Source organism: Thermobia domestica, chromosome 7 (assembly GCF_964235325.1).
Source record: "Thermobia domestica chromosome 7, izTheDome1.hap1.1, whole genome shotgun sequence".
In the NCBI taxonomy this organism is placed as follows: Eukaryota; Metazoa; Arthropoda; class Insecta; order Zygentoma; family Lepismatidae; genus Thermobia; species Thermobia domestica.
Window position 1 is genome coordinate 143,352,576 of NC_137460.1, and position 15,433 is coordinate 143,368,008.

General features: G+C 35.9%; 1 protein-coding gene across 1 annotated transcript; it reads left to right on the forward strand.

Annotated features, from left to right (window-relative positions):
- Positions 1–14,277: 14,277 nt before the first annotated feature.
- Positions 14,278–15,189, forward strand: LOC145689361 (zinc finger MYM-type protein 1-like). Its single transcript, XM_081763512.1, has one exon. It carries the CDS (start codon positions 14,278–14,280, stop codon positions 15,187–15,189), a length of 912 nt encoding a protein of 303 aa, XP_081619638.1.
- The last annotated feature ends 244 nt before the right edge of the window (positions 15,190–15,433 follow it).

Here is a 15,433-nt window from a genome sequence, read left to right on the forward strand (position 1 = left end):
GTAAGTAGCTTTCTCGCATTAGTGTAAAGAACAAAAGTATAACGATACGTAAATAAATGTACAAGATTGATTTCTTCAACAAGGTTACTGGTATAATCAAAATCATGAATGTAAATTTTATTTTAAGAAAAAGAAGAATAGGAAAATACTATTAACACTTCTTCTTATATCCAAAATTGTTAATACAAATGTAAGCACTGAACATATATTTTATGCAGAATTTAGTTTGGAAATAAATATAAACGTAGTAAGTTGTGTATGTAAATCAAACCAATAAGATAATTGGAGTATCAAAGTATATTTTGTTTGGGAAGAGTCCTGGCTCATTTCACACACACGATAGAAATGTGTAATGGGATTGCTCTTCAGAAGAAAATTCATCTCTTGTGACTTTTGTGCTCATTAGACAATTGTTTGCTAACAAATTGAAATATTTTTTAGTGAATATATTCTATTGATTAGTTGCTTTTGTCACATGACATGAGACTCGGAAGTAAACACATCAATATAAAGTAAGTGCGAATCAAATCTTCGCTCTTTGGTATATTCTGTCTCCAGTTTTGAATGTTTTGGCGGAACAATAATTAGATCAGGCGAGAACACAGACACGTCTTGTGTATGTGCTTCCTGGGACATTAGGATATTCAGGGCAAGCCCATGCACACCCAAATATTCACTTACATCCCGAAAACGACTTCCACGGGGATTTCTGGGGTCTACGAATCACATGATGACTCCCAACAATCGTCTTATCGCGATTGCTATATTCTATTGAAATACAAGGTGGCCCAAAAGTAGGTATACAGTCCCGTACCGATTGCCTCATGGCATTTTATATTGTGCCGGTGCTGTGTCATCAGTTACAGCTCAGAATATGAAATAAATAAATGTAACCAAATGAGGATGGAACTGATGCACAACACGGTACTTAACTGTAAAATTGTGGTTGAATTTAAATAAAATTCAAATGCTTCTAATTTAGAAAATGACTAGTTGGGGGAAAGGGTGAGAGAAAGAGAAAGGTTGTAATTAAAGAATAGGAATGAGCACTAGCCTGATTGATCCATCAAGACTGGCGTCGTCCTGGTCATCTGGCACGATGAAAGGTTTGCCGCGAAGGAACTTGGATCTTCTGGTAACAGCCAACAACTGGAATTCAATCCTGCTGGACTGCTAGGGGCGTCGAACTCTCTCTGTGATGCGTCTCTATGATGTCCTTTTACATTCCCATTCTACTAATCGTAACTAACAAATGTATCTGCTGCGATAAACCGGCAGAATGGTATTCTTTGAACTTGGAGTCGGTGGTCCTCCAATGGTGGGATCCGCTTCTCTCCGTTGATCCTACACCTGTCCCAATCGTGTGTTGAATACCCCCTGTTGTTCTGTTCCTCGTGGTTTTGATCAATTCAAGAATGATGACCTAATCGGGAAGTATCAGGCTGTGCTTGAAGGTATGCGGAAGGGAAAGAAGGAAGCTAGTAGAGTTTATTTAACAAATATGCATTTACAACAGGTGTCTGAGAATGTACACTTCTAGTCGAAGTTTTCAAATGTTCATGTTTCTTTATATCAAATACACAGTCACTTCATTTCCAATAGACAGATACTTCACACCCCCTCCTCGAAATCAAAATACACGAAAATTTTAATTTTCCGTAGTAGAAAAAAAAGGAAAGAAAAAAATATTGAAGAAAGTCCAAAATAAAAAAAAAAGTTTGTTAAAGGTAAGAGAGTTCTTTGTATAACATATGTATGTTTTGAATTAATCCTTGATCACAAACTGCAAAATGCTGAGTGTGCGTTTCTGAAACAATTCATATAGTTCACTGGGTAACCTGAAGATATGACGACAGCGTCTCTGGGAAGATGGAAAGTAAGAAAAAGAAAAATAAACATTAGTGCTTGCATAATATCATTGTGAGTGACATGTGCTTTAAAACGTTAATGTTGAGTTCTGTTAGTGCTCAGGGAAGGGAAATGAAAGGTAGGAATAATACTAAATTTAATTATCACTAACACAGATTATCAAAACTTAGATACGGATAATAAAATAAATCATAATCAAATAAATAAATATTTCATAAATATAGTATAATTTAATGTAGACCTCTATATATATGTGTATGTGTTCCTCTAATGCAGAAAAAAAATAACTTCAATATTTAACGTTACTAATACGCGAGGAGAAAAAAAAACAGTGTAATACTATCTAGCTAGCCAAAGATAGTAAAGTTAGACTGCACAAGAAGGGTACTGATTACAGTTTGAGGAAAATGAGCTTTAAGTTATTTAGGCTTAAAGCGTCCGTAGACTGGAAAAAAAATTCCAAAATATGGTTATAGCCCCATATACTGGCTGTAATCAAACTATATGAAATCAGCACGAGAGAACTATTCACCACATATAACCTACAACCCTAACTAACATATAAATTCTTCTTATCTTCATCTTCTTTCTTCTTAAATATTGTCCTCTTCGGGCATCGAATGCTGAACATCAATCATGACATCGAATCCTAGACATCTGAAAGGATGGAGCATGGTTCTTGCAATCTTGACTTCAATCTTCTTACATCTTCTTAATATATCCATCGAAATATCTATCCATATACGTGTCGTTGATTTTCTTCATTCTTCACATACTCACATTTGAAAATAAATAAATAAATAAATAAATAAATAAAAGAAAGTTCTGTAGTGATACGCTGTCCAATCAAATGAAATGGTACAATTCTTGAAGATACCAACGTGTTCCAAAATTCGAAGTTTTCCAAATTTTCGAAGTGTTCCACCGGTGGATTTGGATGCACAATTCAACACAAGATAAACTAACTTCTAAGCGTGGCCAGTGCTAAAAGAAAGTTCATCATCCATCTACAAGGTGTTCCTATCCAGAATCTAATCTTCAAGAAAAGTAATTCACATACAAGTTACGTGCGGACAGACGGACTAACAGATTCTTCATCAATGGGAAAATATATGGGGAGTAATCGCTGATAAATGTCCCAATTCTCTCTATCATAAACACAAAATACGACACGGTTTACGTCATCAAGATGTTCTTCTAAAAATATTCTTGTTGTAGCCAAGGCAATTTTGGCAGCTTCTAACTTCGGAAACTTAAATGCTCCAGTCGAAATGTTAGGTAATACAATTGTAGAAAGATCATTCTCCAACATCACTTTAAAACAATTTTTATATGTCTCTCGTAAAATCTTCTTGTCTGAATTCCGTGGTCCACATGTCATAATTACATAATTGGCTGGTAGACGATAACCATTGGCAATTTTCGCTTCTCCTGGCTTCAATGATGATATGGTCAAACATTCTTCTAAAAATTCAGATCCAGCTGCGTCTTGAATGGCTTTATCTGCACCACCTAAAGGAGTTAAGGTTTCATTCGTTGGATTTACTAAGGTATCTGCTTTTATGTCCACTATGTTACCTTTATAAATATTAATCTTCTGATTGATGGCAGTATTACAAGCAAATTTCGGTTTTTCTTTTGTGGAGTTCTTCCCTATAGTTGCCCAAGTTGGTAGATTTTCGGCAATCACAACATCCTTAATATGAAGAGAAGGGATGAAAATTTCTTCTTCCAGACATTGTTTCCTGGGGTTGTAAATCTCTTCAGTTGGTGGTTCTTGATGGTCTTGGCGTCTCGTCTTCTTCTTTTTCATCGTATGGTCTTCCGTGCAGACGTTGATAGGCAACTCTTCGTCAGAGTCTTCAAGGTGGTCTTCCTCTTCCGGGTTTTCCTTCTCATAAAACTTCTTCAATCTTTGGACTGCTATGCTGTCTATCTTGTAAGATCCTCGGGCGGTCTTATACTTAACAAAATATGAATTTGGATTTTCTACACGTTCAATTATGCCTGGACCAATAAACTTTCCGCTGAATGCTTTGGCGTGACCTTTTTTTCTTGTGGTGTCTAATATCCAAACTTTTTCTCCTTCTTTAAAAGCAGGTTTCGTATGTCTCTTGTCAAAAAATTTTGTCGCCGTTTTATGACGTTTGTAAAGATTTTCTTGCGCTTTGTCTCTAATCTCTTGTAGTTGCTGTAAACGAACGGCATTTTCTTCGTATTGACACGGGGTATTTAAAATTGCCTGATGAAGTAACCTAGGTTTGAAGCCAAAAAGACATTCAAATGGTGAAATTTGAGACGATAAGTTCTTGGTGACGTTAAGCGAAAAAACTATGGGTTGTAATAAATCAATCCATTCTCCTAAATCTTTGTCACATAAAGCTGATTTCAATCGTTGTTCTATGTTTCTAATACTAATTTCACAAACACCATTACTGTAATGCCCATGTACATGTACAAAACGCATGTTAGCACCAATCATAGCACATAATTCTTTAAATAGTCCACTAGTGAATGCACTGCCTTTGTCTAAGACAATTTCATAAAAAATTCCAAACTTTAAAATTACTTTATGATAAAGAAATGAAGCCAAAGTACTTGCTGTAACATCAGGAAGGGAATCTGCAATTATGTATCTAGTACAACTGTCTACTACAACTATCATATATTTGTGATTTAACATATTGGGGGAATAATTCCCAGCTACATCTATGTGGATGCGATAGAAGGGGGGAACGGAGGGATAAGTAAGCAATGTACCATACGGAGAACCAATTTTCGATTTCGATACTTGACATATCGTACATTCTTTACACTTCTGATATATATATATTTCTTCATGTTGGGAAAATACACTGTTTTTACTAACATGTCATAGGTTTTAGAATAACCAGAATGAGATGATCCCAATGCAGACGTATGACAAGCATTAAAAACTTTATAACGCAAAGAAGTAGGAACTGCAACTAAAAATTTTATACCTTGAGAAGTTTTCTGCTTTCTATACAAAATTCCATCCTTAATAGTAAAATATAATGCTTGGCGTTCTATCTTAGGATTTCTATTTTCTTTCTGTTCCAACCAAGAAAAAATATCTTTAAAAAACGGATCTTTACGCTGTTCTGTTGCCAGATTTGGCTCATTTAAAATTGAAAATGAATTTGTGGTCTGAGTAAACAAAATTTTCGGATCTTCTTGATTCTTTTTCTCGTCTTCCAAATCTCTAGGGGGGTTAGAAAAACGTGAAATGGCGTCTGCCTCTACGTTACTGGAGCCACTTATATGTGAAATAGTGAAACTATACGATTCGATTTCATTCAACCATCTAGAAATTTTACTTATTTTCTTTGTTTGCTTCAAATAAATTAAACTATGACAATCTGTCTTCAAATAAAAATGACGACCCAAAAGAAAATACCTGAATGAACGTAATGAGTACAATAATGCTAGTAATTCAAGCTGATATGGGTGTAATTTTCTCTCGCTAGGAGACGTTGCACGACTACAATAACTAATGGGAACTAGATTTGTGTCGTCAGGTGAATTTTGAGGTTGTTTGATTAGTCCAGAAAGAGCAAGTTTGCTGGCATCGAAATAGAGATACAGAGGATAATCAGGCTTGTACCTCATGAGACAAGGTGCTGAAATGATGGCTTGTTTGATATTATTGAATGCTGTCTCCTGTGCGTCCTTCCAACGAAAAGGAGCGTCTTTTTTCAACAAAGAAAGTAACGCTTCTGCTAATTGACTAAAATTAGGTAAATACGAACGAACGAAAGAAGCCAATCCTAAAAAACTTTTAACTTGTTTCTTTGTTTTGGGACGTTGATAGTTGGAAATTGAGTTAATTATCCGTTTCGAAATAGACAAACCATCTTTACTAACAGTGTGACCTAAAACATCTAATGAAAAATATCCCAATTTTGTTTTCTCTGGGGAAAGCTTTAAACCAATTTCTTTTATTCTTTGAAGCAACATACGAGTTAACTGCAGAATTTCATCAAAGCTATCACTAGACCAAAAATAATCGTCAACATAGGCAAATATTTTATCTTGTGGAAGACCTTCTAAGGTGAGTTTCACTAATCTGTTCATACCGCTAGTAGATGTCTTGACACCCTGAGGCAAAAAATTAAAATGGTACGATCCAAGATTCGGAATCGAAAAAGCTGTAATAGGTTTTGATTCTTCAGTGAGAGGAATATTAAAGAACGCTCCAAAAACGTCGCTAGAACATAAATTTTGCGTCCTGCCAAATTAGTCAAAATATCCTGGATGGGAGGGATCGGAAAACTGTCAGGAACCATTTTTTTGTTCAAAAATCTCGCATCCTGTACAAATCTATACTGTCCATTCTTCTTTTAAACAAGCATTACCGGAGAATTATACGGACTAATACTAGGTTCAATGATCTTACTTTTCAATAAAATATCTACTTGTTTTTGATCTCATCCCGTAGATGAAATGGTATCGAAAATTGGGGTCGATTTACTGGGATATTGTCTACTAATTCAATTTTATGCTTATATCCTTTAGCACAACCATAATCAAATTCATTCCAAGAAAAACTAGAATAAAATTCTTCTACTAAGTCATATAATTGCTGTTGTTGATGTGGCAACAATTCAGGGTTAACATTTACACGATATTTATCATAACCTTCAGGAAAAGATTTCGTATCTACTGCATTAACTTGATGAACCTTATTGTTAGTGCTATTTTGTTTCTTAAAGTTGGTATCACTGATAACATTTTCGGCAGAACCCAAAACAACATCTTTTTTCAAGTAAAGTTTACTTTTGGTAGGATTAATCACAGATATTACCGGATGAATTTCGTCTACGACTGATTTACGCACAAAAATTTCTGCCTGCGTATCTATTGGGAACTAATAAATTGCGATTTCCTGCAAGATCATTTACTTTTTTTAATGTAACTTGAACACTTGAATTAGGAGGCAAAACAACAGAGCGAGCCGCTAAAAATTGAGGTTTATATAATTTCGCTATATGGTTAGAAATTTCTTCAAAAGATACGTATGGCGGCAATTCAATTCTTGGAGGAATACCAAATTTAACAAAACTAAAAGAATTCTAATTGTGATCAACCATTGCAAGATGATTTTTCAAAAAATCTTGGCCAATTATGCTATTATACGAAAAATTATTATAATTTTACTCAATTTCTCTCGACAAACTATAAATTACACAGTACAAATTACTCAAAATTTGGGATCTTAAAGCATCTACCGAATATTTAGAATCGTAATTTATCGAAATTTTAGGATCGTAACAAAGGCGTAAGCCTCACAGCATCTCCATCATGTGTCGGTGCTGTGTCATCAGTTACAGCTCAGAATATGAAATAAATAAATGTAACCAAATGGGGATGGAACTGATGCACAACACGGTACTTAACTGTAAAATTGTGGTTGAATTTAAATAAAATTCAAATGCTTCTAATTTAGAAAATGACTAGTTGGGGGAAAGGGTGAGAGAAAGAGAAAGGTTGTAATTAAAGAATAGGAATGAGCACTAGCCTGATTGATCCATCAAGACTGGCGTCGTCCTGGTCATCTGGCACGATGAAAGGTTTGCCGCGAAGGAACCTGGATCTTCTGGTAACAGCCAACAACTGGAATTCAATCCTGCTGGACTGCTAGGGGCGTCGAACTCTCTCTGTGATGCGTCTCTATGATGCCCTTTTACATTCCCATTCTACTAATCGTAACTAACAAATGTATCTGCTGCGATAAACCGGCAGAATGGTATTCTTTGAACTTGGAGTCGGTGGTCCTCCAATGGTGGGATCCGCTTCTCTCCGTTGATCCTACACCTGTCCCAATCGTGTGTTGAATACCCCCTGTTGTTCTGTTCCTCGTGGTTTTGATCAATTCAAGAATGATGACCTAATCGGGAAGTATCAGGCTGTGCTTGAAGGTATGCGGAAGGGAAAGAAGGAAGCTAGTCGAGTTTATTTAACAAATATGCATTTACAACAGGTGTCTGAGAATGTACACTTCTAGTCAAAGTTTTCAAAAGTTCATGTTTCTTTATATCAAATACACAGTCACTTCATTTCCAATAGACAGATACTTCACAATATCATTTACTTAGTATCCAAGGAGATATTAACTTAGTTTCTTCATTATTTGTTCTTAATTTCTTTGCACTTATACCTGAAGGTTCGAGCAAACCGAAGCAAATAAATGCATTATTTTAATACATTAAAATGCATACTCGATCGATGCTGGTCTGTGTACCTAGTTTTGGGCCACTCTATATAGAAGAAATAATGCTGAACTTCTGTTTAGACATTATTAACAAATGATACTGGGTTCTGCTTGAATTGGAGCCTGGTGTTGGAAAGCTACGAATTAACAGGATCATATCTAGAAATATGATGTCTAGTTGCCAATTCACTGACCATGCATGATGTATTTGAATTTACGCTCCATAGCAGGGCTATAGAAGCTTCCATGAGCCGTAGTGGCACGTCATTTATAGTTCAGTTTAAAATTTTATCTATTATGTAGCATTAAACATTCCAACACGATTTTCAAATTTTATTTTCGGTAGTGACAACTTCTTCATAGCAGACTGGCAAGATTTTGTGGCATTATTTTTAAGGATAATGAAGATACTCAGTTCGAAGGATAGAAACCAACGATTATTTAATGATCCGCAAGCAGGATGGTTTGATTTAAATCGCATGATTGTTTTTTTAAAAAATCAATGGCTTAAATGTATTTTTCTTTAAACTGAAATAAAATGCATTATACATTGTTAATGATTATTAAGAATTTAGAATTCAATATTCCACGAATTTCAGATCTGAATTGTACATACCGTGTTTGGTAAATCATACTTCTTTTTTTTCTTTCTTTCTTTTTTTTTTACCGTAATTGCAAAATTATTAATAAGAATATTGAAAAATATTTTTTTAAGAAATGCCATTTGTGATTAGAAACTAAAATCTGTTTTTTCATGACAGCGTCTACGCATTGGGTTAATCTTCTTTCTACTAACTACTAAATTATCTTATTTATTGTAATTGTTGTAGATAACTTGAGATCGTTTACTTGTATAACATAACACACACACACACACACACACACACACACACACATATATATATATATATATATATATATATATATATATATATATATATATATATATATATATATATAATAGTTCGCGTGGAGAGTATTGACGCGACGCAAGTGAAAGCTAGAACCACAAATAAAAAGACACCGAACACATTGCAAAATAAAAGTTAGAATACTTATGGTATAGTCAGTATTTTGTTGGACTTCCTTTCGTCTTCTTGCATGCTTTCAGTAGCTCTGGAACACTCAAGACGAGAGTTTGGAGGGTAACAAGTGGCTAATTGTCCTAAACCTCCCTGATGGCAGATTCCAACAGAGGCAATGTTGAGATGTCCATATCCTGTAAACGTCTCTTCATGACAGACCATAGGTTCTCTATTATGTTTAAGACTACACTATACCCTGGCCAATCTTTAAAAAATGAGACAAAAGCATATTTAAGCCAGGATACCACACTTTTGGCTGTATGGCAAGGAGCTCATATTGCATAAAAAAGACGCCCTATTTTATTTGCAAAGGACGATTCCAATACATCGTTTAATATCTCAAAATAGAGAAACTGATTCATAGTCTGCTTTCTGGAGAGAGTAACTAACTCTATTACACCACCATAACTAAAGGAACCCAAGACCATGATAGTGGCAGGGTGTTTTACAGATGGACATGTGTACTGAGGAAGGGTGCAATCGTCATTAGGAAGATGGTACATTCGCTGGCATCCAGTGCCACTAACGAAAAACGTGGCTTCATCAGTCCACAACACTTTTTTTTTCAGTCATTAACAGTCCAAACATCATAATTTTTACAGAAAGCCAGTCTTTTCTTACTATGATCCTCTGTAAGAAGGCGTTTCCGGGAGCTCTGTAACTTCGTAGCCCTAAGATGTCATGAATTTTCTCCTGCACCATCCATAGGGACAGAATACCAAGCAATGCAGGATTGTTTACATTTAATTCCCTAGCTGTTAAAGAAGGTTGCTTCTGCAGCTACCTTTTCATGATCTTTGAGACACTTTCCTAGACCTACCAGACTTTAATTTTGGACGGGGCATTTTGACTTCTTCTTCTTCCTTAAAACGTTTCACCAAATGCCGTACTGTTCTCAGCTTCAGATCCGTTTTCCTAAAGATATCTTTGATTTTTTTACAAGCTTTAAACAGGGCAATCACCACCTCAATTTCAGCAGCCATCAGAACGCAGTAAGACATCTTGTCACAAAGAAATGAGATCGAAACACACACAGAGTAGCATCAAAATTACATGAAATACCAAGTGCACGTGCACATTCCAAGTAATCCTGTTGACCCACCAGAGCAAATTGAAACTTGTTACTCTACAGCAAGTAACACAACAGGCGGGTGTTTCCTGCCAGCGAGCGACAATATTTTACGAGGTGTCATTAAGGAAGTACGCGGATGGCGTGTAAAAACGCGAAAAATATTGACACTAAGGTTTAGGCGTCAATACTTTCCGCGCGCACTAATATATATATATATATATATATATATATATATATATATATATATATATATAACAAGTTTATCCTGAATACATCTACAATTTTTAAACGAAAAATAGATAGAAATTTTTAAACGAAAATTTTTAGACGATAGATGTGTAAGAAATCAAAATTAAATATTTACCTATCACAATACATGTAGGGATTATTCCTCTTCTATAGGTAAATACAAATGCGTACAAAAATGTGAATACATGACATTACTGTAAATAAAACGACACTGATTAACTTTATATAAAAAGATCTAATATCCATTATGATATACTAAAAATAAGAGTAAAAATTTATTCATTTTATAAGCAAACATTTAAAAATTATACTCCATGTGCAGTGCAAAGCAATTTTTTTACGCGAGTATATTTAAATTCTTTACTGACTAAGTTGCTTAAAAAGAAAAAAACTAACTTAGAGACTTGTTTAATATATAAATGGTTTCGTACCTTAGATTGTACAAAAGCAAAAGAAGAAAACATTCTTTCAACTCCTGCAAACGAAGCACAAGCTGTAAGTATATGCGTCATTTGCTTAATAACACTACTGCCAAGCATATTTCCTTGTGATTTCCGCCATTCAATGGCTGGTAACATTTCGTAGAACTTCGTCGGTGAATATCACACTAAAGAACAGAGGACACGTCGCTTGAAATTGAATTACCATGAAAGTAGAGAAGTACCACCATGAGCTTCTTCAGCAAATTTCAAAGCTAAATCGTTTCCTTCGGCAGAATTTTCGTTCTTTCGGATCGAGAAGTTAGGTCAAGTAATGGACAGGCGTTAATGCTTGCTTATAATACGTATTTCATATTTATTTTTCATTTCCTCGTCTTCTAACTTTTAGTAAAGACACTTTCATATTCCTACAGCGTCAGATATTATTGTTTCATTTCTTTTGAGTTCTGTCTAATGCGACAGCGATCGGCTTGAAAATTTGGACCATGTATTCTGCATTTCTCTTAATATTTACATCTTTCGCTTTCTGCTGTATCGTTTTGTCTATTTTCGATCGATGTTCTTCACGTATTTTAAACAAAATTAGCCATTTTTAATGTACGTGTTTAGGTAGGACATTACTGTGTTCCATTACACATCCGTGGAAATATGAAGTGCCTGACTGTCTTCTTCGCGGTGCTTAGATGCTGCAAAGTGATTAGAGTAAGCACAGGCGTGCGCTACGTGGGTGCCTTGGCACCCCCATTAGACAAACTTTTCTATGTAGAATTATTACAAACTGAGAAGACATTACGTGTAAATTTTTTCCCGTCTGCATGTGTGCCGTGCGTCGCCGACGCAGCGTCGGGTGCAATGACGCTATCTTTTCTTAGGGGAAAGGGGGGACTACATTCCATATGGTGGTACTTTAGATCTGGCACCCACATTTCCAATGTCCTGCGTACGCTAGCGAAAGTAGGAAGTTGAAAATCCGATCTAATCGGGATCACAGGTAGTTTGGATTTTCGAAAATGACAAAGGAAACGCTATTTAGGCTTAAATATACTGTACGGTATGCTCTTTTATCGGTACAGTCAGTACCGGCGGAAGGGCCGGGCGAGCTGGGCGACCGCCCGGGGCGCAAAATTTTAGGGGAGTTTGGGGGGCGCCAAAATCCTTGCTAAATTTATATTATTGTAAACGGTGAACTAAAAATTAACTTTTTCATAAATTGTGTAGCAACATTGGTTACTACCTCATGCCATAGGCCTCACTCTTTATAACAACCCCGGTTTCTTCTTGAATCTCCTATAAAGGAAATCCCTTCACCTTATTTGTCTATATAAAAAAAAATCTCCGCTGACAAAGCTAAAGGCTATTGTTGAGAGTTGGGAGTTTTGAGCAACAATAACACGCTCTGACACTTACAACCGCCGCGGTGCCGACCATTGCACTCCTTGCAACAAAGCTATGTCGGCCGCTCTAACAAAACACACAAACAATATTGAGTTATCGGCAACCAAAAAGAAATTAGTCCTCTTTGTATTGGCAAATGTCTCGTGAAAGAAAATTATAAATCAGAAGTCATGTTCATCTAGTGCAGGCTTCATGGTGTGTGTGTTCTTTTGTCTCCTGAATTTCGACTATTAGTAGAAGAATCGTTGCCTTAATGTGTTCTTTATCAACATGTCGGAAAAAAAGAAGCCTTCTGGAAATGTATACAGAAAAAGAAGAGCACAATTAGCGGCTGAAAATGAGAAACAGGCAGTAGCATTAAAGAAATTCTTTCGTACTCCTGAAACAGACAATAATGGAAATGAAAACGTAGAACCAGAGAATGAGAAAACCAGCAAGAAATCAACAAATATTCCAGAAAATAACAACACAGTACAGGTAAGTAGGCCCACATTACGCAACGTATTTTCGTTTTATTATGTTTAATAGAGAAGAGATGTTTACACACGTAGCGTCTTAGCAGGCTGGGGTGGGTAGAGTGGCGGCCTCTCAGATAGGCGGCGAACTTCAGGCTCAAAGAAAGTTCTTTCCCCATTGATATAAGTAGCAATAATTACATTCTATACCAACACTGATGCTTGATACATGTACCAAAGCGATAAGACTTTTACTCGTTAGATGTGTATTAACCAACTTTAGCTGTATTTCAAGCATTCATCATTAATTAAGTAGAGGGCCTCCATAGTCTAGAGGTTAAAGCGTTGGACTCATGTCTACGTGCTCCTGGGTTCAATCCCCGAACTTTCCGCTTTTCAACGGCAGGAAAACTGGGGAGTCACATAAATAAAGATATGACGGTCACTTGGCCTGCAAAGCACCTTTTGTTTCTGTTGCCGTCTTTTCGGTGGTACTACAATGTCACTCTTTTCTCGTGAAGGTTTTTCGGATTGGAAGCATATGTCCGGACTGTTATCAGACCATGATAGATCTTTGACTCACATGAAGGCTTTCCAATCGTGGTTTGAACTTGCAAACCGATTACAGTCAGGTAAAACAGTTGACGCTGAAAACCAAGCAATTATTCGCAATGAAATTGAGCGTTGGAAAGAGGTTCTCAAACGACTGCTGTGTATAATTCAGTTTCTTGCTTCCCAGAACTTGGCATTTCGTGGTCAAAATGACACTATTTACTCAAGAAACAACGGCAATTTTCTCAAACTAGTTGAGTGTATTGCACAGTTTGATGTTACTATGGCTGAGCATTTGCGACGAATGACATGTAAAGAGACACATGTGCATTATTTGAGCAAGGACATTCAAAATGAAATAATTGAACTCCTTGGGTCAAAAATAAAGGATAAAATTTTGACTGATCTAATAAAAGGTAGAACTGGGTAAGGAACCATCCATTGAAGAACATTTTTTGGGATTTTTGTGCATAAATGATTCTTCAGGAGAAGGACTAACTACCACTATTTTGGAAGAATTAGAAAAACTGAAAGTTCCTCTCTCAAGCATGCGTGGCCAAGGGTATGATAACGGTGCCAATATGAAAGGAAAGCACTCAGGCATTCAAAAAAGAATATTAGATCTAAATAATTGAGCATTTTTTGTCCATTGTAGCTCCCATTCATTGAATTTGGTTGTGAATGATTCTGCAATGTGCTGTAGTGGGGCTGTATTTTTTTTGCTTTATTGCAAGAAGTATACAATTATTTTTCTAGTTCCACATATTGTTGGTCTGTTCTGCAAAAATATATATCCAATTTCACTTTGAAACCTCTTAGTGATACTAGATGGGAGAGTTGTATTGATGCTGTCAAATCGTTTCGCTACCAGTTAGGAGAAATTTACGATGCTCTTTTCGAAGCATCAAAGGACTCAAAGATAGACGTTATGGGCAAAAATAATGCTTGTTCCCTGGCTAGGAAGCTCCTGAATTTTAAGTTCGTTTGTGTTGTGGTGTTTGGGTATGAAGTTCTTTCTTGTGTTAATGTGGCTAGCCACGTTTTCCAACAAGAATCAGTGGACATCCAGCAAGCAGTTGATCTGCTTAAGAAAACTAAGTGTCGCGTTGAGAACATGCGAAGTGATGAAGGTTTCCAGAATATTTTGGTTGATGCCAAAGTAATTGCTGAAGAGCTCGACATTCAACCACAATTTGAGAATGAACCAAAACTCCGACCTAGAAAAGTCAAACGACAATTTTTGTATGAATCTGAAGACGAACCGCTTAATGATCCATACAGTGCGTTTAAATGTAACTTCTATTTTTGCACATTAGACACAATTATCTGTTCCCTGAATGAAAGATTTCAACAACTGAAGCAGCACAGCGAAATATTTGGGTTTTTGTATGACATCCATCCAATAACGGACAAAGAGTATTTACTAAAGTGTTGCAAGGACTTACAACTATCTTTAACAGACAAAGATCACTGTGATATTGACGGATTTCAGTTATATCAAGAGCTCTTACTTTTACCTTCATTTCTCGGTTCTGAAAGTGGGAGCAAACCGTTGCAAGAACTTACATATATTTGCAAGAACTCCCTTATTAGGTTATTTCCAAATGCAACTATTGCTCTAAGAATCTTACTAACTATTCCTGTAAGTGTAGCTTCAGCAGAAAGAAGTTTCTCCAAGTTGAAACTTACGAAGAACTACCTACGATCAACGATGACTCAAGAGCGTCTTGTAGGCCTTTCTATGGTGTCTATTGAATGTGATGTTCTGTGTGAGCTTGACACTGATACTTTAATTAAAGACTTTGCAGAGAAAAAGGCACGAAAAGTTAACTTTACTTAGCACTGTAAACAAGTCAAAGGACAATTTGCATTAAAACTGTATAAAGATATAAAATTATATTACTGGTTGTATTATTTGTATTACGAAATCTTTGTACAATGCTGTTACAAAATATATTTGTATGTTCTTTTGTTCATATATGTGTTCTCTTTCGCAGTTAACAAGGTTGTTTATGTATATATGTGTAAATAAATGCTGTATCGCATCATCAATCTTAATTTTATATAAATCGTTGTTTCTTGAA

Excerpts from the sequence above, each read along its gene's own strand:
- LOC145689361 (XM_081763512.1), top strand. The coding sequence starts at position 14,278 with ATGGGCAAAAATAATGCTTGTTCCCTGGCTAGGAAGCTCCTGAATTTT.